The 25751-nt window shown below is 43.8% G+C and overlaps 1 protein-coding gene across 2 annotated transcripts in view; it reads right to left on the bottom strand.

Annotated features, from left to right (window-relative positions):
- The window catches only part of map3k13 (mitogen-activated protein kinase kinase kinase 13), a 28344-nt gene extending 3265 nt beyond the window's left edge, over window positions 1-25079 (bottom strand). Inside the window, exons 1-13 of one of the 2 annotated variants that reach the window (XM_084022634.1) lie at window positions 24980-25079; window positions 6983-7686; window positions 5648-5831; window positions 5352-5543; window positions 4415-4573; window positions 4155-4313; window positions 3956-4064; window positions 3720-3829; window positions 3376-3492; window positions 2635-2778; window positions 1625-2384; window positions 1465-1535; window positions 82-373 (exon numbers count right to left, since the gene is read on the bottom strand). In XM_084022634.1, coding sequence (XP_083878760.1) covers window positions 82-373; window positions 1465-1535; window positions 1625-2384; window positions 2635-2778; window positions 3376-3492; window positions 3720-3829; window positions 3956-4064; window positions 4155-4313; window positions 4415-4573; window positions 5352-5543; window positions 5648-5831; window positions 6983-7619 — 2934 coding nt within the window. In that variant the 5' untranslated portion in view covers window positions 7620-7686; window positions 24980-25079. Of the gene's footprint in view, window positions 1-81; window positions 374-1464; window positions 1536-1624; window positions 2385-2634; window positions 2779-3375; window positions 3493-3719; window positions 3830-3955; window positions 4065-4154; window positions 4314-4414; window positions 4574-5351; window positions 5544-5647; window positions 5832-6982; window positions 7687-14531; window positions 14697-24979 lie in introns of those variants that run through there. The other variant, XM_084022635.1, reaches the window with a different exon arrangement.
- Between the last annotated feature and the right edge of the window lie 672 nt (window positions 25080-25751).

Raw genomic sequence — 25751 nt, 5'->3', positions numbered from 1 at the left:
ATCAGTCAACGGCTCAGCACAATCAATTTATTATTATTACAGAGCTAACGTGATGGGACCACACACGCTCAAACTACTGACCTCATAGCTGTGTTCGTCGGAGCACAGTTTTCCCAGGGAGATCTGGGTCTTCACCCGGCGGACGGCGCACTCCTTGTCGGAGAGGCCATCTGACTGGGTGGAGATGTCGATGGGGATGTCGGGTGTGTGCGACAGCAGCTCATCCAGATGTTCCTCCTGACTCGCGCTCATCCTCTCCAGGGGCCCGCTGTGGGAGTGGTCACTGGTGTTTCCCTCCTCTCCATCAGACACCGACAGGTTCTCTGAGCTGAAGGTGGAGTAGGACTGGAAGCTGCTCATACAGCGATGAGGTCTGGGAGGGAGCAGAGTAAGGATAACACATTTTTGATGCTGTTCTAATCCAAGTCCCTTGAAGACAGGTTCATATCTGGTTCACTGTATTTGGGACACATCAGTGTTAGAAACTATAATGATTATTTTTGTTGTGATGTGATGACCGGTCTGTGATTTTCTTTTGTTGCTCCAAATGAAATAACAGTGTTACAACACAGTGACGGTCAAAGTGGTTCATTTAAAGTAGTGGGCAGTTTCCTAGAAAAGGGAAAAAAATGCCTGGAATTTGAAAACACAGCCCTCATCCTGCAGCTCAAACCTCCCCCTCCTAAGCCTCTCCCACCAGACAAGTGCAGGCACATGTATGCAGTAACCTTTACAAGTATGTGGTTATTAATTTCATCATTCCGATCATGATTGTGATCCAGATGCCATTATATAGAGGCAATAATATGAGAACAACCTCTCCTATTTTCTTTGCAGACTTGCGGGCCTGAACAGCTCTTTGTGATTACATGTTTCGAGGCTCTCTACAGTCGCAGCTGTAAGCCTGTGGCTGCGGTAAACATGAAGCAAAAATATAAGCAACATTTTCTCTCCATCTCTGAAAGGTTTCACAGATATCGACATGTGTTATTGCGTTTATACGTCACATTCACTTTTTTATCTACCTTTATCGGGTTACTTTGCAGTGAAGGCAGTTGTTGGAATAGCAACTTTTTCTGCAAGATAGTCACTGAATAAGGCTTTCACCATCGGAAGGGATGTGTGCGCATATTTGGATTTGTAGAATAGCCAATAGGAATGCTCTCTCTCTGAAATTACCTGTGATTGACCAATGTCTCCCATCACAGGCAAGTTTTTTTATTTTAGAAAGATATTTTTTGGGCATTTCTGCTTCATTGGATAGACCGTTTGGAGTAAGAGGGGATGACAAGGCCCAGGGTGGAATCAAACCCAGGCCACTGCAGTAAAGAGCTATTAGGTGTCTAGTGCCCTCTCAGACAACTTGAATTACAATATGCTGAAAGGTTATCATAGTGTTTTTGCCTAATGATAAGCAAAATAAACTCTACTCTACAAAGCTTTTGACGACCATTTGTATTTTACCTCTGTCTCCTTGGAAACTCCACTTCACTATCAACCTCCCCCTCCTCCTCTTCAGATGACTCATCACCACCCTATAAAAGAAACAATTACAGCTATTAATCCATCATCTCTCACAAATACCCTACTACCCACTGATGTAAGGCTCCGCAGCTTTGCTCACCTTCCTGAGAGGCCTGAGAGTGCGGGGCAGTGCAGTGAGCAGTGTGTACGTGCGCTGGGATGCTCCTTGTTGCTGTGGCTGAGCCTTCTTTGTGGTCTCTCCATCCAACGCTGGGTCTTTGCTGGGAGCCCCTAAGGAAGACGCGGTGCCTTCCTGGGTGTTGAGCAGGGAGTAGTGGGGCAACTCTGGGTGGTTCGATGCAGGAGGAGTCTCCTGACAGTGTAGGCAGCCGGGGAAAGGGTGAGCCTGGCAGCATGGACACAACGTTCCGGCACCAGCACCTGGAACAGGATTGGCACTGGTGGATGAAGTCCGCTGTCGCGTGTCTGCATCCACAGCGGTGGAGATGAGGTCAGGGCTGGAGCCAGAAACGCGGCGCTGCAGGTGGTCTGTCTGAGGGCTGCGGAGGGCAGCGGCGGGGCCGAAGTAGCGCAGGTTGTTGGCACAGTTGACGACTGCCTCCTCCCTGCCCTTTAAAGGGAGGAAGGGCCCCTCGGTTTGTGGGTGGTGGTGGTGGTGATGGAGGAACGGCTGCTCCTGGAGAGACTGGGTTTCCTCGATTGCCCCAGCAAGAGGCCTCAGCAACCCCGGGAACTCGCTGTGGCTTCCTTTACTGTTGGCCCGGCGATGACGTGGCTTACTTCGGTAGCGGGCTTTGCCAGGTGGCGTCGAGACCTTCGGGCTGGCAGATAGAGGAGACGGGGAGGGGGAGGGGAGTGTGTCTAGGCTGGGGATTCCATCAGAACGAAGCAAGTCTGGTCTGTAAGAAAAGCACAAATAGGTCAACATAATGCATCCAAATTTATTTTAATTTCACCATGTGGAATATATTCTAATGACAATTCTGTCTTTACCAGAAAAAAATAGTAATTCATCTTATTTTACTGAGAATTGACACTTATTTAATGGATACGTTTTCTAAGCAGTCATCTAGATGAACCTTAAATGTTAATGGATGTATAGCAGCTGAAACAGGAAATTAGTATGAATGAATTTGCTCCGCCTCGGACCTTTTAGCGGTGGGCATCCCAGGTTTGTGGGACATGCTTCCTTTCTTCTTGATGAGCTTCTCCACAGCGTTGGACCTGACGATGGGTCTGACCAGGTGGCGCTTATAGGTACCGGGATATTTCTTCTCCACCGCCTGCTCTCTCCTACAGGTATGGCAGAATTATTTAGGAGTTACATGATGGTGAGCAGCATCACAGACAGCTATACGGAGAGTAGTACGCAGCAACTTTCCTTTCTTACAACAATAGAAGACAGAAATCAAGTAAGACAGTACAAATCTATATAAATGTATCTGAAACCAAAATAGATGACTTTAATTTGACTTATTTAATACTTTACTTTTTATTGTAATTATTTTTTGGACACAAGACAACTAGACCGTTATTTAGAGGGGGAAGGAAATCCTTGTGGGTAAAAAAAAAATAGGTCAAAGAGTTGGCAACAAATGAAAGAAAGCCAGAAATGTGAAAAAAATGTGACTCAAAACACCCTATTGTTCTATTGACTACAAACTGAACCAACACAATGAGGTTTTTTTCTTCTCTTCTTGTCACTGGCTGAACCAGCAAGACTCAGTTGTCTTGCCAACCATTGTAATCATTTCAAATATTAAACATTACTGCCTTTTTGCAAAGAGGAAATGGTGGTTTACACACAAGTCAGGCTGGTTTATGAGGAAAGGAGCAGGAGAACATTAAAGCTCGCTGATGAATACTGCGACACATGATTTATTAACATACTTCATTAGTTCCTTCTCTCGGACCTCCAGCTGCAGCATGATGGCACTGAGCTCCATGTAAAGGTTGTTGGCTCTTTCCAGCTTCCTCTCATAGTGCTCCCGGATGTCCAGTGCATGCCTGAGAGAGTTTGGGCATTGCAGGCAAATATTCACTTCCAGCAACTTCTGCTTCAATTTTAAAACAGCATCATTAATGCAAGAATAACATGCATGCAAAAGTAAATAATTGATGTTAAATACCAAAGTAAATGCGGAGGTGTGGATTACAATATCTTTACTATAGTTTTCTCTCTTTTTTTTGGGGTAAATGTGTTTTTTTCCTTCCGACTCTCCGTTCTTACGCACCTGAGTTCATCCCGCCTGCGTCGGATCAGCTCCTCATCCAGCCTGTGGATACAGGTGCCTTCACTTTTGATCTTCTCAAAGTGTTTCTTCACTTCCTCCCTCCATTCTGCCTGTAATATGGACAGAAGCTGATAATCCACTCTCAGGTACAATACTGAGTTTAAGTCATCATCTGATTGTGAATAATATTATCTAGAACTATACAAAGTGGAATGTTTTGCAGGTACAGTGCTGACCTGAGATTTGAAGTAAGTCTCCTGAGGAGCTCCTAGGACATCAGCAGAGGCGATGTCGAGGTGGAGGAGAATCTGACGGAACGAAGGCCTATTCCTGGGCTTGCCTTGCCTGCAATCAGCCAATAACAGAGAGAAGAATTGTAAGATGCTATTAAGAACTGTGAGATGCTATTAAACATGACATGTGAACCAAACTCACCATGTTTGTTTCATGAGGATTTTGAACCCATCCGGGCAGGTGGAGGGCACAGGAAGGTGAAGACTGTTGCTGCCAACACCCCAAATGATGGCCGAGGAGTCCACGTCTTTGTAGGGAATCTCTCCGGTCAGAAGTTCCCACAGCACAACTCCAAATGACCTTCAACAGAGAAGCAAGTCAGGTCTCACTAAAGCAAAGCTTGAGCACTGTCCTAATGCCAAACATAGTGGCTTGTTTTAAAATGTAATTTGAGTACTTACCAGATGTCTACTTTTTCAGACACAGGCTCATTTCTTATCACTTCTGGGGCCATCCAGGCCACCGTACCCGCGAACGACATCTTCGTACTTTTGTCACTGAGCTCTTTGGACGTTCCAAAGTCGGAGATTTTCACGGTGTCATTGTGGGTGACCAAAACACTGAAAAACGGGAAAGACGGTAAGACTGTTTGAAAAAAGACAGTGGTTCTTAAAAGTTTACAGTAGTCCTATAAAAATCCATTTAAACTGTACAGTGATTGTAGACTTATTATGTTCCCCCTTTCATCTTAAAGCCAAAGAGTGCCAGACCAATGTTAATCCAGGTCAGATGACCTTGGTTAAACCACTCAGACCAAAGCTTTTCCTGTGAAAACTCAACTGGTTTCAAACGGGCTATAATTTTCTTTTTTGGAACTAAAATAGTTACAGAAGCACATCTCAGCATCTGAAACACCCCATTAGCTGAATGAGTCTGACCTTTCCAGCACATTCAGCCTGCTATCATTCTGCTGACTAACACAGTGGTTGGCACTGCAGCAGCAGCATGATGATATTGATTAGAGAAACAGGACTACAGTGTGCAGCGGATGAGTCAGGACACTGTGTCTTACGTCAAGGCCACTAGCTTTTAAATCGGAGAAATGGCATTTGAGTTAATGTCAGATCACTCAGAGCTGAAAAGGATGCGTTGTTGTTGCTGCTGTGGGCTACTAAATCTTAAACAAAGCTGATCAGCTTTAAGAACATGACCCCAGCATCCGGGGGCTGCTGCAGTGATAAAACACAAGAAAATACTTCTTTGTGGATCAGTAAGAAATAGAACATTCACTGCTTCACTCACATGTTCACGTCATTCAAGTTAAACAGCTACAAAAAGCAAATTGAAAGGAAGAATTATACAGTGTATAATCTCATTTTAGGAAAAGAAGCAACTTACTTGGGAGACTTGAGATCTCTGTGGATGATCTTGTGCAGGTGTAGGTAGTTCATGCCGCTGGCGATGCCTGAGGCCCAGTCCACCAGCATCCTGGGGGTCACTTTCCTCCCTGCCCTCAGCACCTCATACAGCTGCCCCTGGGCACAGTACTCCATGATGATGCAGTAACAAGGCGCCTGGGTGCACACGCCCCTAAGTTGGATAACAGGGAGCACATTTGTAAGGCCGTTGTTTTATCGCTAAAGATAACGCAGCAACATCAAGTAACCCGCAAGGTCACGTGGTTGTAGACTTACTTGAAGCTGATGATATTTGGATGCTTGAGTTTGCGCAGGTGTTTAATGTCCGTCTCTTTCTGCTCACGCACCTTCTTGATGGCTACCTCCTCAGACTTCAACTTGCCCAAGAAAACGGCTCCCTGTGCACCGCTGCCCAGCCACTGCAACTCTGAAATGTCCTCAAATGGAACCTCCCACAGGTCTGGAAACAAGTAAATTATAGTTCGTCAAAATAAAAGCTATTAAATTGTCTAATTTTGATCTTTAAAGTTGTTTTTGTCCATCTAAAGTCTTTGTGCCGACACAGTTGCTCTTAAAAAGGAATAGTTCGACATTTTGAGAAATAAGCTTAGTTGTATTCTTGCATAGGAGTAGATTGAACACTCTTTGTTTGTACGATAAATATTAAGCTAGAGCAAGCAGCCAGCTAACTTAGCTCAAATGGGGGGGGGGGGGCGGGGGGGGGGGGCTGCAGAGTAGGGCTGATCTAACAAAATCCTTAATTTGAATAAGGTTATTCATCGGATTGAACTCATTTTTTTAATTAACTTTCTTAAATTAATATAATATAATGTAACTTTGTCAACATAAATACATGTAGGTGTTGACTGAGGCACTTTGCCTGGTTCAAAGTAACAAAATCCACCTACCAGAAAAGCTAAAACTTTAATTTCACTCGCCATAAAAAAAACTGTGTAAACATTATGGTAAAGACAAGAAATGGAAACCAAAACACCAAATTATTCCTAGAAAATGAAATTCTATATTGGCGGAAAAACACAATCATAACACTTTCAAAATAAATGTCATGTAATTTAAGTTTCCAACTACCATCCTCATATAAACATAGTAGCTCAGAAACACACACCCAACACTGGGTATCATATTTTCTAGCTGTACTGAGCGAAAATAACACCCTCTGCACAACTGCTATAACTGGTTGACAGTGAGTCATATGCTGCTCCATCCTCGTTATGTGGTTGAGAAACCAGCATAGAGGACAAGCTATGCTGCCCACTCCCTTTGTACGCAGACGACCATCCCACTTCTGGCTGACCTTCACTCGTAGCCTACGGCCTCTGTGTCCAGCCTGTTAAGGCAGCCCTGCAACGAGGTGAGTCTACCTTAACCATGACCCCAATTCAAACTGACAGCTGCACAGTTTCACTCACAACCGCAATATGTTCAAGCTGGGTTTTGCTATTCAACTGCAGCTGGCAAGAAACGGGAGGGAATCGGAATAATAATGCACGGATAGCCGATTCAGTTTTCCAATCTATTAAAAGTCTGGCCAATTCCAATTTTCTTTCTTAATTGATTGCAGGAAAAAAAAACATAAAACCCAGAACTAACCTTGCTGTTGTAGCTTGTATTCTGTCGAGTATGTCTTCCCGATGATGTTCCAGACTGGCCGAAGGCAGCCAAACAGCCCCTCTAAGAACCCACCCGACCCGGGCCCCGCTCTATGGAAATGCAGCTTGATGTCATCGGGGTGATGGTGGTGGCTCTGCCTCCCCTCTCCACTGTGGTTCATTGGACAGTCCCCTTCTCCCATCTGCTCCTCCATCCCACTGCCACACCCGCCATGCTCGCAGGAGGCTGGCGATCCAGCTTCCTCATGGTCCTGCTCCTGCAGCTGGAGCACGCTGTTGTCAAACTGACCACCCTCGCTCCGTGTCGAGTCCACACTCAAGGCTGTGTTTGGGGGAGTTAGACCCCCCAGCACCGAGTCCTCGTCCTGGCCGGGCGTCTGCAGCGTCTGCAGGGGAACAGGCAGGTGTGTGGGCAGGGCCAGGTCTGTGATAATTTGAGGAGGTAAATTGGAGGGAGGGGCCGGGGGAGGCTGAGGTTGGGAGATGGGCACGTTTGATTTCTTCATGGTGTCCCCGGCCACAGTGAGTTTGAGCTCCTCCTTTAGTTTGCCAACCAGCAGACTGGGGCAGGAAGTCCACGAGAGCACCTCGGGGGAGCTACCCATAGTGTCATGCATGTGCACGGGCTTCCCAGTGACGATGAGTGGGGCACGTCCTAACACTGTGGTTTGTGTTGAAAATCACCTGCAGAGTGGGGAGATTGACAAAGAAGGGGAAAGATACAGGGTATCTAAATTATAAAGTCCATTGAAAATGAAATGCAGATTAAAAGTAAAAGATGAGTTGAATCCATTTGGATGATTGTAGACACTTCTGACACAACATAAACACAATTGTAACTGTTGTCACGGGGCCTTATTACTTCCACAAAGGCAATCCTCTCAATTCCTCTCATAGATCTGGGATTGAGAGAGCTTACATTAATGATGATTATTTTTAACTACGGAGTGCAAACACTGCTGGGTGGAGGAGGTCAGAAACAGGCTTTAAATCAGAGCACAAGAGAATGGCCGAATGAAAGACATAACAGAGTAAATACAAATAATGCAATTCTGAGAAATTTCTGGGAAACAGTAGGACACGGACACACGGACACACACACACAAACACAGACAAACATACACACACACACACAGCTCAGTTACCATGTTCTCAGTGAAGCAGTAACATTATAGCAGGGATTAAAAGTCTTGCTGTGTATTAGGACCACTGAGAGCAAAACATCTGGCACACACAGCCCATTCTCACTGCTGAACCAGCAGGAACGGCCGTAGCCACAACAGGCCAAAAGCCACCCGCAGAGCAAATATAATAGTTCACCTCAGTCTCTGAATCATGGCAAGTAAAATCCATACCATCTTAACCCGCCTAATAGTGTATGGATTCATATATATTGTGATACAACCACAAGAAATTATAACACTGATAAAAATGATAAAAGAAAATCTATATTTTCATTAATAAGAGCTGCTGTTTGATTCGCAATGGCCCAAAATACTCTTTTAAAAAGGAGCAGCCTCCAGTGCTATGGCAAAATCTCAGATTAATTGAAATAATCTAAAAGTACATGTTGTAATATTGCCCCAATTTAGTTGTCACCAACACCTGAGAACTCGTGTTTCTTTTACAGCTGAGAATGTAACAGCTTCAAGAATAAACAGAGATTATATGGTGCAACATAATCTCATAAACTCAATGTCCACCTACTGCCTTTTCCAGAGCTATTAATAGTGTCTTTATAAGCTAATTAAACTTCCTTAGGTGTTATCATGTGGAACTTTTTGGATACTATTCATACTCATACTTGAATATCATACACTTCATAATGAAGAATGTTATCTTGTTGTATTTCAAAATGTTACACTTCATATCATACACATCTTTCAATTTACCTGATTTTATGTAATTTAATGCCACTAGTCTAGATGTGGCAATTTGCTTTTTAACAATTTAGATTAACAAATTAGTCTGATTATTCTGGCGTGTAAAGCTGTCTGCCACAGTGTCTTTTTTAACTACAGCTGGGAGTCAGAAATGATCAAATCCTACACATGGGGGTTTTAATTTGATGCAACTGTAACATATACACTGTGTTCTAAGACAAAGAGGTGGTAATTTATCAACAGTCTGACTGTGCTTGTTTACCAAATTGTGGCACAAGTGCAGCACAAAACAGTGAATCAATAGCTTTCTAAATTATACTTCTTTTACCACCTATAAATCCAATCAAGTTTGAGGTGGCAGTAGAAAACAGAGAGTGAGGGACACACAGAGAGAGGCTGTACTGTGTGTACAGTCGGGAACAGGAGATCAAAGTCCAGAATGGAGGAGACAGAGGGGCAGAGCAGTGAGCGGTGTTACGTGGAGGTTTCCTTCAGGGGACAGGCATAAAGTCCAATTCAATCACACTTTGTTTATGTTGCCCTCTGCGGGGAGCACTGGCACAAATGCACAGCTCTTCCTCTAGGCATAGGTCAGAGTACAATAAAGCTTTGATCCTTCTGCTTTGATGCAGACAACGTTGCTGCTGAAAAGAGCAAAACTACAACACCGAGCCTGAATTCCAGAGCTGGAGTCCAGAGAACTTCTTACTCTACATTTTGTCTCTTTGGATACTTGACCATAAAATTAAAGAACAGAAAAGATGGGTAAAGAGAAAGGGGAGTAAAGATTCCTGACAAGCCTCAAAGTGGAGCTGCTCACGGTTACATGATATGCATCCTAATCTGCTGGTCCATGCAGATGCTTGTGCGAATGCATGTACTGTATCTGTGTGTATCTACTGGGGGGTAACCTGAGCGCTGTGAGAGTGTAGTAGCTGCCAGAAGCTCATCTATAATGCAGGCCTGTCTCTAAGCAGGTTGCTGAGAGTGCAGGGGAAGGAGAGAATGCTCTCTCAGGTATCCAATAAATCTGTCCCTTCCACAGCAGAGACAATCGAGCCGTGTGAGTAGAGGCCCGTGCTGTAATTCCACCCCACGGACGGTTCTTGGAGGTGGGGTTCTGACGTGGGCCGCAGCGGTTGGACGTGGTCGGCTGCACGGAAACGCTGTCGATGCTGAATGATGTTAAGACACAAGCCTGTGACCCAGCTAAACAGTGACAACTATCTTGCCTAAATGATGATGACAGTGCACCGTTTGACAGAAAAACCTGATGCCACTCAGCCTCTTATCATTTTGATCCATTTGCACTCTCTCTGCCCAATCTGTTTCAGAACAGGCTGAATCAGGGCCGAGTCTATGGATCTCTATCTGAAGCCAAGAATAGGAAACAGACCTCTCACTCTCTCCCATTAATCTCTAATGGAAGATCTCTGTGCATAGAATCCCATGAATAATGTCTGGGCCTCAGGAAGAAAGGGCCCAGGGTTTCGTTTACACAGTCATTTATTTACAGAACTTTCCGAAAGTGACTGTGATTTGGCGAAAAGGACATACTGACTTTATGTAAACAGTTGCCTGTTTACATAAAGTACATAATACTTCAGATAAAGAAACAATGCAGATGCTCAGCAGAGTGGATGAAAAGAATAAAGAGAGAGAGAGAGGGAGCGAGAGAGAAATTATCAAGGGCTGATCCTTTAATCCCTCTACAGGGCTCTAGAGACAAGCTTGTACAAACACAGACCCTATTCATCCCTCCCCCTCCATATATCCTCTAAACACTTCCTTCCATTTCTCTCCTCTTTAAAGGCCACCTAGTGTCAATGGCCAATAGCACAATGCATCATGTTAAGTACATCTTTCTTATGGATGTGGAGCAGTATTGGCAGAGAAGGACCTCACAGATAGATGCTGTACCACTTTTTGTGGGTGTGAGTGTGTGTGTGTGTGTGTGTGTGTGTGTGTGTGTGTGTGTGTGTGTGTGTGTGTGTGTGTGTACATGGCAGCTGGTGGTGCAGGGGGATCAGGTTCTGAGACCACACGTGCTCACATACACACACACACACACAGACACACACCCGGGGGGGGCCCAACAGGATCCAATAATCCCACTACTCCCAGTAATCCTGTAGGGATGGGAGTTTTTGTGCCATTCAGCAAACGGCAACACGGTGGTTTAGACTGTGTTTGGACGTACTGTACTTCCACAATATAGTTTTGCAGCAACAGACGTACCTCTAACATACAAAAGAGGTACACATTGAATTCATGCTCACACTCACACAACGGCAGCAGCAGCAGCAGCATCATCTGTGTCTCCATCACTCTGCTCCTCATTAAGGGAAGCCCTGCTGGGCCCCATAGGGGGATCTACCTTTAGGTGACAGCTGCACCACCAACAAAGAAGCAATTTAGCCGCTATTCCACCTCATCATTCACACGTTACCATGTCAACACAGCATCCATCCTGACCTTCTGCTACCAATCACACTCACTCTCTGACACGTTTGGAGAGACTGAGAAAGCCTTGAGGTTGCATTTGGTTGCCTTGAGTTTGCATTTGAATGCATTAAGCCTGTCACACAGTGCAAGCAGAGTAGTGTTGCTTGTAAAGCAGTTTGTGTCATTAAGACAGCTGAGGCATACAGAGACATTCGACTGCAATACACTGAGCCAGCGTCAAACCTTTTCACAAATAGGAGGAAAGATAAATACCAGCACAGACTGTTTCTATCCCTCTTGACCTCGTCTCTTAAAACAAACAGAGCAAAGAATGGATGTCGAGCGCAGCACTCGTCTCCACTGAGTGCCTCAAATAACTAATAATAAGGAAAGGTTTAGTGTACAAAACAGTCTCTTACCAATCACTAGCTCAGGACTTTCTATAGTCTGTTATTCTGTGTCACAGCTGAACAGCTGAACTCTGGTATCTGTACTTGTTCCCCTTGTCAATGCAGACTATGGACTTTCATGGCCGGCGTTCACCATTTGACCAAGAATCTAAACAGTTAGTATTTCTGTGTCATTGAAGGCAGACAGAATTACAACATAATTACAAATACGATCATCAAATACAGAGACCTCGGGAACATGAGCAACAGAGCTGCCCAGCTCTGATTTGATTGTCGGGATGTGGGCTGATGTCTAAATCAGCTTTCCCCTGTTACCATGGCCATGAGTCCTGCCAGAGGGGATTGGACAGCCTGCTGTAGGTGGGTGAAAGTAATAATCTGCTGGTGCGGGCACAGCGGTGGAGGGGAAAATAAACAAGTTCTGGCACAGAGCTCAGGCATCTGCCGTCGCATGTCTGACGTTTCTCTATAATCCCTCTTTCTTCATATTCTGATTCCCTCTGGTGACTCACCTGAGCTGATTTAAATACCTGGTGGTGGCTGGAGGGGAAAGCAGGCCACAGAGCAATAATCCCTGCCTGCCTACCTGCCTGCTCAGGGTTTGGTCCTGCGGGGCGAATAGGAACAAGGTCAAAGCTACTCCTGCTGAGGCCACAGGAGAAATACCAGGAGATCACCTGGTATATGCTTGCTTTGATGTGAGGGATGAGAGAGGAGGAGGGCGGTCAGGTGGATGAATGAAACTGCCAGAGATAGTTGACTGGTCGTAAGATGTAAAAACTAAAACAGCAACACATCCGCTCCTCCTTCTGTCGTCCAAAACGTCAATGTCTTGACTGTGAGTTCAACAAAGAGAACCCAGCAGACCAATACCTTCGGGAAGAATAATCAGGGAAAATGTGGCTGTGAATCATTAGCACACACACACACACACAATGGTGAAAAATAAATAACTGAAGAAAAGAGTGTGCGCCATCGACACGTCACACTCTCTCTCCCTCCAGCTCGACTCTCCCAGCCTCTCAGCGAGGCTGCAGCCAGCAGGACACACAGCCTCCTAGAATCTGAAACTATCACGCATACTCCAATATCTGCCTTTGTTCCCAGCAATGCGTAACGGTAAAGCTTTACAGAGCTCCGTTCATGAACGCTAACCAGATCCTTCTGGATGGATGATGAATGCAAACGGACAGAGAGAGATGGTGGGGCCAAGGACACAGTGGAGGGAGAATATGGCTTAGAGAGAAGTGAGGAAGAAAAGCAGATTAGGGAGACAGAAAAGGACATGGGGGGGGGTTATGAGCGATTCAAATTTGGTGGCTGGAAACAAAAAAAAGTTAAAGAGAGAGACGGACACAATGGAAAGAGAAACTGCTTTTTCTGCTGCTGTGGCTGCTTACGGCATAATACTGTACCGACCACGCTCCAACGGGAAAGACTCCCAGAGCGACAACAAAGGACACAAGAGGAGCCGGCTCCATGTGAACTGGGCCTGTCTGCCCTGCACGGCCAGGAGACAGCAGCACACACACACACATAGAAAAGACACATACAAACACACACACACACTCTCTCAACAATACACACCAGAGCAGCTGCTGCCACAACAATCCCCCTTGTGCTCTTTTAATAGGGACGGCCTGCCTGGCCCGCCAACAACAAGGGCCGAGGAGAGAGACAGACACACAAAAAGTGACACAACAGACAAACATACTGCAGGAGACTGGCTGTGACTGACACCACTTTAATGGCCGCGATATGAAAATGCATGAAGCTACTGAGAAAAAAAATGTAAATGGGGCATGTGAGTTTAATGAGAGGAAGTGGGTGTTGTACCACATGTCCTTTTCTTCAGCCTAAAGACAGAATCTATCACAGCAGAAAGCCAGGAAATCAATACACATTAGTGCTTCTATTAGCTCCCGGGTTCATACTATCCCTGCAGCAGGCACCCCATCTATGTTTTAATAATACATCCGGTAACCAAAGTTAGACACTCTAGAAATACAATCCAAATGGCAAATTCCTCATGGATATGAATATACAACCGTTATTTTAAACGCTGTGGAGAATGGATGGATGGATGGAGCTCTCCCCTCCTCCTCCTACTCATCTAATGCCCGGCTGCTGGCTACTCATCCTGTGCGGTTACATAAACATGCTTAGTAGCAGAGAGCAGAGGTGGGCATACACAGAGCGTTCCCACTAACAGACAGAGTAAAATAAACAGATGGATGAATGTGCAAAGTGGGAGGAGACAAGTCAGAGATGGTGAAGCATGCAGGGGAAGATGGACGACAAGTGAGGCAGAGTTCATTAAGACAAAATCTGGAAAAAGTGAATGTGATTTGTTGATGACTACATGTGCATATACTGAAATGCCCGTGGCTGTGTCCCAGAATAGTCTCCCCTCTCTGACCACCATCGGGCTGCTGCATCAGGAGGTGGAGGCTCTGCTGGTCTATACGTTTACCTACATCTCAACCTGTCCTTCAGAGGGCACGGAGAAGTACTGCATCAAAAAGCAGCAGCATCACCGCTGAGCCTAAAATAGCTCCAGCACGCACCGACGCACAAACGCTCAACACACTCCTGCAGCACTGCTACTGAACAAACACTGACACAGCTGATCCATATCTAGACACACACATGCCTCCTTACACACACACACACACTAAAGAAGCACAATCAAAGAAAACAATATATCAGACAATTTTACAGCCAGCAGAACCACATCACACTGGTTCCACTCAGATGTACTGCAAAGACACAGCATCAGCATATTACTCACAGCAGACAGAGCTGAGCATCATGGTCCTCTCTCAGCTCTGAGGGGGAGATGAAAAAAAAAAAAAGCCAGGGGACAAAGGCTGAAATGATGGTCAAGATGGAGAAAAACTGCAGGGGAAAGCCGGGAAAGAGTGGGAGACAGAGGCTGAGGAGCGACGGACATTCCTCTCCCGCAAGCACCTGGGATGTGAGTGGGTGGCTGGCAGCGTCACCGGGTCGCTGAAGACCCGCTCACGTCACAAATTTTCATGAATGGAGCCGTCTGACGCAGACAAGACGCGGCTCGGAGAGCATAGGAGGGGTGGAGCCTTCTGCACAGACTCAGAGGAGGAGTAAAGAGAGATGAAGAGGAGAGGAGAAAAGGAGGAGGGGCGGGGGGGGGGTGTATTTCAAAGCAGCACCAGCTGGGAACAGCAGGTTTGGTTGCAGTGGCGTCTCTGTAAGTAGGACAAACGGTCTCTGCACAAGAGAAAATCCCTTTGTACAAAATCAGTTATCGCTTCTCTCCACGCCGATTGTACAAGCCACATGACTGCACACTGTATTCCAGCACGGACTATCCATATGACAAAGCATTTCACACACGCAAGCAGACACGGTTTAGTAATCAAATAAACTCTGGCTGTGTGGCCGTCAAGTAAGTATGATTAACCTACATATCTCCACCTGACAGAAGTCCATACTCAGGAGGAATAACAGAAGTTCAAGCTGTAGGGAGAGACAGTCATTGAAGAATCAAAATGTCAGATACAGACTGTCAGAAGAACGGCTCTTTTCTTTCCCCAAAAAGGTTATTTAATATCTCACACAATATCTCAAAATGTGCAGAATTAAAAACCACTTTGTTCATCCGGATCTATCCTGTATTTGGCTGCAGGTTTGTAAGCATAATGACCTGTTTGGTAGTGTCTGAGCATCTCACAGGTTCGCGTTGTGTAATCTGGGCTCAGCTTCGTGAGTGACTTGTTTCATCAGGTACAGACAGACGATGGTATGAATGAAGTTGCACGTGTCCATAAAGCACACAATGCAACAAAGGTATTGCCATCTGCAACATTTTCAGGGTGACATTAGGAAATTGACTTAACAGTTGATTCACCAGATAATCACAAAGCTGGAGAAAAAAAAGGAGGTGCAGCTCACGTTTGTGAGTGGTGATGGCGTAGATTGAGACTGACTCTGACCGGAGGGGGTTTATCAAAAGAGACTGATTGAGAGGGAGGGTCTGCGGGTGAAAGGAAAGGCTCGGGGAACAGATGCTTCATCCTCTCATCACAGGCCCAAACCTCTGGGGAAGATGAAAGTGGGCAGGGGAGTAGTGAAATGTAGCGATGCATGGTGGATGGGGGGTTGGGAGACTGGGGCGGTGTATTGTCCAAATCTACATCCTCAGGCCACACCCCAGCAGGGCTGCCAGAGGACGAGGTCTGGTATCCCGGGGTGAGGCTGAGGGGGAGACTTCCAAACACGGCCTATAAATGGTGTGAAATGGCGGTCAAATGAGTCACGGTACAGATGGCCAAGGATGCTGGCTCTAATGGGACTGACATTAGAGTGGGCGAGTGCATTTAGCTGATAGTTGGATCTGTGAAATCTAGATCTTTGTGATGCAAAATCCAGAATTAACACATTGTCATGCACCTTTTAGCCCTGAGAAGAACAAGAGTGTGTACGAGCCGGATTTACTATTCTTAACAAGTTGCTGTGGAGACTCTTGTAAACACTGCATACATACAGCAGGGAAATTCCCCAAAAATACAGCTGTAGTTAAATATTAGCAAAGTGAGATAGAGAGGCACAGATATCTAGATATCCAGAAGCATGAAAGTGAAATACCAGACCTGTTTGCTTAGCAAGAACTTCTTGCTTTGCTCTATCGTTGAAATTCCAAAGGTCAGCAGATCACAAGCCTGTGTGTTCACGTGGAAACAAGCAAAGCCACATTGTATTGAGAAAACAAGCCAGAGTGTGTTTTTGTTTGCAGGAGTTAGTTAAATGCTGATTGCGTTTCAGTACCACAACAAAAACCCACAAGTTACAGTGATCCATAGCTATATGAGAGCTGGCTTTAATTGTGACAATTACTCGTCATTCTCTCATTGCATTTCCTGCATCCTTCAAACACAGATTGGAAATAATTTAACTTTAATTAAACATTCCAAATAACTCGGAGAGCGACAACCAGGGCAGCTGAAATCTGAGGGTATCATTTCTACTTTGAATACTTGCCTTTCCTCATAGTATCCGTTGATGAATTAAGTGATCACCATCACAAGAAAAAAAAGAGCGAGCTCATTATGCTAAGCTTACAAAACAGTTATTTTGTGATCACGAGCAAACAAAGCACTCATGGCCTCTCAGGCCATCCCAACACACCTCTGCTGCACCGACCATCTGCCATATTGACAAGCCACCTGCCTGACTACTTGAGGTGATGCTGTGCTGTGCCTGTTTGCTTAAATCTGTGTTAATTTGCGGTGTGCCGTCGGCGGTCAATGCTTGTTATTGCCACAGAGGTGTTTAAAACGTCTTTAATGATCACCAATCAATAGCCACTCATGTTTTTTGTTGAGCTGCAACATAAATTAAATTGAATGAAGTCACAACTAAAAAGCACGGACACACAGCTTAGACATCCCACACTTTATTCTAACTGGAACCAAACTAACAATCCCCCATTAAAATGTCAATATAATTAAAGCCATATAGGAAAGACATGTTTGTTTAGTAAATCAAAGTGCATCCCAAGCAAAGTAAAGTTAATAACACAATAATACACAATATAATTCTCCTCAAAATGTGAACAAAAATTAAATCTACACGGAGCCCAGTGTGGTATCTCCAAATGTCTCGTATTATCTGACAAATAATACAGAACTCGAAAATATTGAATCTACAAAGATGTAAAAACAGATAAAAGCAGCAAATCTATCATCAGTCTCATAGTATTTATACATTACGGGTGCCAAGTTGATCTCAAATTTACTTGCATCCACTACTTCTGTAGTTTTGTAAAACAAAATAATCATGTAAAAGGTCCAATTGACAATGTTACAATATGATTTGGTTAGAAATAGTTATGTTTGATGTCCTCCATATAAACCAGTGTTGCAATTAGCTTTTCTCCAGCGATGGCTGAAGCTTCCTGTTGTATCACCATCTCACTGGTACACAGACACGGTGATGTAAAGCCAGCAGAGCTCCGTGTGCCCCGGCTGCACCTCCGAGTGCAACAGAGCTGTAAACCACACTGGCTGAGCTCCGTTATACACACTCATTACTATTTCACCAGCAGCGGAACAACAGCACTGACAGCTCCTGTGTCCTCCGCATTAATAAGAGAAAAAGCACCAGCGCAACTTTACCGTGGTTTACCGTAACGATCTGCCATCGCATGCAGCAGCCAGGTACAGCCACGCTAGGTAGATTTATTTGACTCATTTTTAGAAAAAATGTTATGCCTAACAACCAATGGCTACTTTGACACTGTGGAAAACCTTTATACTCATTTGAATTGAAGATGAGATAACTTGCTGAAACTCTTACGGGCCTCTTCTTGATAAGAAAATTAAAAAAAACTTCTGATTTAAATCTATTTTTTTTAATGTAGGCCTTTTACAATAATTACTAGGCTATATGGACTTATAGTGTGTGAAATATGGCCATGATCTCAATCGGTTTTGCTGACCTTGATATTGCTGTGTTTACATGCATGCATAACAACAACACCCACATTTTAGGAAGTTCGTAAAAAGACAATAACATTGCTTACCGCGAGAGGCCTATTCTAAATGGTACTGAAAAAGTAAAAACATTCAATGTGATAAATGTGGAAACAGTGTGTATAATTAAAATGCCAACGAAAGCCTATCTCAAACACTATGATTGGCTCAAGCTCTTGTTGGCACAGCAACAGTCTGTCTGCACAGAGCGGACCATTAAGAAGAAGAGAGATTCATTTCTCAATCTATGTTCACTTTCATGCAGTAGTGCAGTAAACTGGTAATTTACACTTTACCCATTTTAATCATTATATTATGCTATAGAAGGATATCATTTGAAATAGGGTACCATATTAAACTGCTGATAACTACTTAAAATCAGCTAAAACAACGCTAAATAACATTACCTAAAGCTGGCTGGTGAGATAGTCAGGGCTAGCCTTTGGTCAAAGCTTACTTTTTTAGGTCATATCCTGTAACTGACAAAGTTAATAACTAACTTATCTTGGTCTTCTTCTTAGGTCTTTCTATTCCTTTAGGAACATAGGCCATTGATGATTCGCTTCCACCCTCGCCTGTCTGAGGCCTTATTTATAAATACCATATTAATATGGACTAACAGCAAGCATACCGATATGTAATAAAAGTTTTAGTAGTCCTGCTAAAGGTTAGCCAACCTAGCAGATTATTACTAACATTAACTGCCATTTTAATCACACATTTACATGTATTAAATTGGATCATACATTATTATATTGATTCAAAGTTTTTATTAACAAATGGTAGATAGAAAGCAGAAAGAAAAAAAACAAACACATTTTGTTTGGCGAAGTCCGAGGGAGTCAGGGAAATCCTAATGGGAATCGATTGATCCTGAGTAAGTTGATTTCATGCACAAGTATGAACCGGTTTGGCTAAGATGGATGATAGAAAGAGACCGGCCTGACTCATTGGTTGGTTTTTACAAAGGCAGGCATGGATGAGTGAGTCTTCCTCCTACAACAACCGCTGATTCTGAGAGGCAGATAATGCTTGTGAGATTAGCGTGCTGAGCCCACCAATAACCCCACAGCCTGACCAATCCATGCCGAGAGGAAATTACATAACAATGACTGTTCAACAGTCCTGCAGGATTCTGCCCTCACCACAACAATCCATCTATCCTGGTCCCCCCTTGTTCATCATGAGTGCAGAGTAGACTGCAGGAGCAAACGGATGAGGAGCAGCAGACAGGAAGCCCTTCTGACTACGCACCTGGTAATCCTGAGCGTGATTTATGAGATGGCATGCAGAGCTATAACGCAGAACACGGCAGCCAGTCTTTGATAGCAAACAATTTTATGAAGGCTCTCCAACCTTCTCGCTTCTAATTATTTCACTAAAGAGAATTACAGTGGGAGGAAATGACACACGCTAGGATTGTCATGTCCACATGCACTTCACCTCCTCATTCCACATCTCGGAGGGTATTTGTGGCCACGGTGGGTGGCAGGCAGTGGTGGTCTGCCTGAGATTATAACTGTGTAGTTGGAGGTGTATGGTGCTGCTGCTCGCTGGGGTCAGAGGTTAGACCAATATGTGAAGTTGCATGTTTTATTTTATTATTTATTTAGGTACAATACATACAAAATTGCCACAAATAATTGGGAACAGGTGATGTATATAAGACGTCTAGCTTCAGCAAATTTGCAGTCTTTGTCCCTGGCCAGACTTTTGAATATAATAAAACAACACAATCAAACAAAACAATAAATACAGTTAAACAATTTAGACACAAAACAGATTAAAACACTAAGTGAAATTTACATTTAACGAAATTAAAATCAGTTTGTGCTCATATGTGTTAATAATGAGAGGTGAACAACATCTCTGCTGCTGCTTAAAGCTATGGTCCCCCCCCCCCCCACACACACACACACATCCCCCCCTCCCCTCCGAGCTCGTATCGTCCTCCCCTCGGAGCCTCCCACGAAGCACACACCCCCTCCAGGCTAACGTCTCCGTCGAACAAATAAACAATACAGCAGAGACAGAAATAGTCTTGACACCGTCTAATAACACAAAAACAAACTAACGGCATCTTTGGCTCAATTGACAAATCTTTCAAACAGTAGAACATAGCTTTAAGCCAAAGTTTAACTTTCACACAAAACATCTTCAGTTCTGTGTGAGCCTTCATTTCCAGGTAATGAGTTCCATATACTAAGTACAGAGACTGTTTTCAATTGATCATTTAGTACAAGATGTTAAAAAACTGTGGGAAATACCAATCTTAAGGTCCCAGAGCCCAAACTGCATCTTGAAATTACTCATTTTATTTGAGTCAAAGTCCAAATATATTCAATATGAAAGATCTACAACAACAAATCAGATTTGATGAAGATGGAACCGGAGAACTCAACTCTCAAATTATTAATTTGGTATAAAAAAAAAAGATGAAACTCAGTATAGGTCGACCTACATACATAGCTTGCTCCTTATTTAGGCGTGTTGCTGCTCCAGTTTAACATTTGTTATGGTCACGTGGTGCATGCTGCAGTCGCACCTTGTGACTGATTAACAAAATTATCCCTATTGCATTAGACAAGCACAAATCATGGACAAATAAGACATACGCATTATACTATGATCCATGAGCAACAGTCACATATTATTCTACAGATGCACACGTCAGCGGGCAGAGACACTGCGAACCACACACATGTAGCCTGTATGACTTGTGCATGTGCTCTGGTTCTTGCTCCTCCACTCGTGTGTGTTAATATGCTTCCCATGAGGCGCTGCAGGCTGTGGTAATTATAGAAGCTCAGTAAGCAGACGCATAACCAGAGAGAAGTACATGAATACAGTACATGCACACAAAGCATGCAAACACTACTTAAATATTGTAGAAGGTTGTATAGAAAGGAACCATCCATGTTGGTTGCATTTTGATGAAACTTCATGTAAAATGGGTCTCCTTGTGAAGGGTTTTCATGGCCACATATATTATATATAACACTCATAACCAGCAGACACTGCCACTTCTCCTTAAAATTCTCAAATTCATCCACCATTACCCCAGGAAATAAGCCCTGCATAATATTAGAAGCAGAGCCCCGGCACACTTAGGGTTCAACAATGCTGAGTTAATCTAACCCCCTCGCTGTCCAAACTGTAATACCCCTGCCCAAATATAAAGACATGCCGGGCTTAACCCACTTCTCAACAGAATCCCAATCCTCAAACTGGGTCTGGGAGTGTGTCCATTAAACTCTTTGGCAAACGACAACTCTACCCCCAAGAGAGCCAACAGAACACAGGAGCCCGGAAGATGGAGGATGCTTACTTTGTTCATCGAGCCAGAGTTGCCTTTATTGGCATTGAGTGGTCTGATATAGATGTGAGCCGTGCCGGACGGGCTCTCGGTGTGACGAGCTGGCCCCGGCGTGTGGTGCACAGTAAGCTTAAGATGGCGTGGAGGCAGGAGCTCCAGTGCATTACAGAAATGTCAGGAGGGAGGGAGGGAGGAGAGGGCCTGGGGGAGGAGAGGATGAGAGAGGGTGAGTGAGTATGACGAATACAGAGGGAGAGAGGAGGAAGTGGGCAAGACATCATGTCCACATCCTTTAACCCCACATTTGTTGTTTGGCTTTTTCCACTCAACTGCCCGTCAATGGCTGTGCTAACACACAAAGTGAACCTTCAGCTTCAGCACATTAGCCTATGTGACGTCTATTTTTATACGCTGCTAGTCATTCACTGTTCATCTACTGGTTACTTGAAAATTGTATTTGGTAGAAAACATTCAATGACAATTTTATGGACAGTCAATTTTCTAAACTTTTGGTGATGAGAATTGTCTGGTTCTGCTTTAATGACGGCATCAAAGCTCAGTGATGGAGATGACAAAACCCTCCACACGGTCCTGAGAGATGGTCTTATCAACCAACTGTGAGGGTGATTATTTATTACTTAAGTCCTATATAAATACTGTGGAAAGTATTGCAACTCAATCCATGGAGAAATACAAAATACTACATAAATAGATTAATATATCTCCTTTATTAATTTTATATCCAACAGTGATGTAGATGTGTTTGGCTTTGCAACTAGACCTAGATCCATGTTTCGAGTTGTAATGGATCCTCATCAGGGGCACACATAAAAACCTTACATTAATGTTGTTTAATCTATGAAACACAGCAGTGAGCTTATTCATTAAGACTGATGGGACACGACACTGACTGGAGTCACCGCTATATAAATGCGACCCAAAACAAACAAGCCGAGTCTCCGGGGCTGGATTAGAGAGATCAGACCAGCTGCAAGGCTACACTGCTGCTGCTGCCGCTACACATGTCAATTACATAAATAAAGCCCACTAAATACAGCTTCCTGCTGCCTACGCCAGCATCATGATCTTCATCATCCAATCAGATGACGTTCAGATGTGCAGGTACTCTTGACACCTGGAGAAACACCCCGTTGCCATGCAACAGCATCACCAGGGTGACCCACTTCTGCAAGCAGAGGGGATTTGAGCGATGAACCACTTACATATATTACTTATTCATCCCAAAGAAAAAAAAATGTGCTAGTACGTCTTTCAATAAACTTCGCCATCCTGTCATGCCCAAACCCATTCATTTCTACTGAAGACGGAAATCTTTGGGTCAAAAATGTATTCATATTTTAAGCAAACATGAACGAGAAGTCCATTTTCAAAAAAGGTTCAGTCATTTTCTAAAACAGACACATGTTGTGTGTTGGTGAGTATTTTCAGCAAAAGGATGGTGAGCCAGTGCAAAAATAAACTACAGTGCTCATATTTGTGGTAATAAAAGACACCCAGTTTAATAATGTGAAATTGAATTCAATTAAGTGTTCAGTATTAATGCTTTCCTTGTATATACAAATACAAACCCAAACAGTTCCATATACATAAAAAATGCTTAAAAGAGCTTCAAAAGGTAGCTAGTAAGCAAGAAAAGCGCTATATGCCGGTTCCAAAAGGCAAAGCTGGCCCACATTTGTAGTTGCTCACATTTGCTGTAAAGCAAGTGTCTCTGTGTCGTAGTTAAGACCACATGAGAGGTGTAGCTTTCAGCGAGTCATTAGCGGGGGACCACATTTTGGGTGATTGGTGCCGAGTGTGTGACCTGTAACTGCACCACAGGCAGGCAGCAGTTACAAAAGAGGCAAAGCCATTAGTGACACGCAGCCTGGACACTTGCTGGAAATGTCGCATTCAGCACAATGAGGCTGGAACACGATGCTGCTGGCGTGACAGCACACAGCATCCACCGCTCACACACGTTAACGCTCGCCACCGCTGACTTCACTGTCAAAGTGTGGGACGGAAATTAACGGCCGTGACATGAAGTCTTCAAGAAAGACAGGCGAGTGGTCGTCTGATTTGTGTCAGATGGCCGCTTAGAGCTGCTCATAGAGAGGATGCAGGACGAGACGTTACCAGTCTCGCCAGTCTCTGACGCCTCACCAGTTTATCAGGTACGTCCAGCTAACACTAATGCAGTCCAATACAAAAAAGTAGTCCTACTTTGTGACGGTTTTAATGATCCAGGTTTATTTTTTAACAGCTTGGTGTTGACGTTTCAGAGGTACGGACTACCGTCAGCTTCGAGTCACCAATCTGATGATTTAAGAATGTTGACAATGACTTTCACACCAATGAAACAGGTGACTCAGGAACGTACAAGGTTTATATAATGGGCAAATATTCTATTACAATACTATTACCCCATTTAAATTCTAAATCTGTTGAATGGTGCATAATGGCTTGTTTAATACCTGGTTATAACTCATGTATTCACAAAGCGATACCTTAGCTGAATTGCTGGCTTTTAATGTATTCTGTGGCTCAGAAGTAGAGCAGAACATTGGAGCGTCCTGAGATACTGAACCCCAAGATGCTCCCTGCTGAGTCAGCGGTGTGTGTGATGCAAAACTACAAACTCCAGCATACATTTTGTTTTAGCAAAGTAAACAAACGCTGACCATTAGACATTACATGGAGTCAGAATTGACTGCAGGGTTGTTGTGTTAGACGGGATTAGTTCAAGCAGCTGAGTGTAATACACCAGTAAGAAACAGCGTACTGATGGAGAACACAGGGTATCAAATCACAGCGGATCTACTTTTTTTCCTTTTGCCTCGTAGTCAAAAATACTAAAGAGAAGTTACACCTCCTTGCTAGGAAAAACAAACACTTCTTCACCACCCACTATAATTTAGCCTCCTCTCCTGCAACAGCACACAGCAGCCTGTAATTTCCTCCTTCTCCTGGTTAAAAACAGACAAGGAAACAAGTCCTTTTTCCTGTGTTCAGCGACATCGTTCAGTTCGTTAATGGGACAAAATGAATGCGAAAAATAAGTGTAACCTGTAAATACGTGTACGGACTTATATCTGCTGTTTGACTCCTAGCGGCTCAAATGAGCGGTACAGGCTTTTCTCCTTTATGTTACAGGTGTGGATTCGTGGGCGGAAATGTGCCCATAAACGGTAGAAAACAGTCGGTTTAACAGTACGCCGTCGTCGAGTTAATGCACGTATAGCGTCAGACCGCTGTACCACTGACAGCTGCCCCAGCCAGCACTTAACGTTAGCTTCATCCCGCGACCAAACCAAGATATTCCTCCGCAAACTGCGCGCACGTGAGCGGTTTATAGTTCACCGTGACGCTGCGTCTTCCAATAAAAGTCATTAAGAATGAGAATATTACCGTTTAGCTCGGTTGAATCCCTCACAGACGTCCGGTCCAACTGCTCTCTCCCCATATCGCTCTCTCTCTCTCTGTGCATCTATTTATTGTCCAATCCAATGGCCTGCTCCTCGGGCAGCCACGTCACTTCCGGACACTCTCTGGCCCGTGCACCTGTAAACGGCTCAAGTAATCGAAGATCGTCTATTACCATAATGAGTCCCTTTAAAAAATGTTTTGGATATTATTGAAGAATAAACGATATAACATGGCAATAACAATAATAATAATAATAATAATAATAATAATAATAATAATAATAATAATAATAATAATAATAATAATACAAGGCTAAAATAGGGTCCCTTCTAAGAACTTTAATGCATCAATTAATGTTCAGAACTTTTCTGTTTTTTCTTTTCTTCTTTTAAAAGTGATCCCTAGTTTATATTTCTTCAATTCAAGATTTGAGCTCAGAGTTCTGTATTAAAGTACAATTTTTGAGTCACTTGCACTTTAAGTAGTATTTCCAATTTCTGATACTTCAACACTACATTCAATATTGTACTTTTATTCCACTACATGTATCTGAGTTGTAGTACTAATGACTTTTCAAGTCATAGGAAGATCATATATCATATGATGATCATATCTATCTATATAATTCCTGGAGCTGTATCAATATGTTTCTTTTCATTTTGTTTAATCTTTGCTTTCCATAGACACTTAGAAATAAAGAGATGATGGTGATCCAGTGATCCACTGAGGGCTGAGTCTGGTAGCGCTTTGTGGT

This window comes from Eutrigla gurnardus (genome assembly GCF_963514095.1).
Source record: "Eutrigla gurnardus genome assembly, chromosome: 12".
Lineage (NCBI taxonomy): Eukaryota > Metazoa > Chordata > Actinopteri > Perciformes > Triglidae > Eutrigla > Eutrigla gurnardus.
The sequence above is the reverse complement of the archived record's forward strand: the minus strand, read 5'-3'. Positions and strand labels throughout refer to the sequence as shown.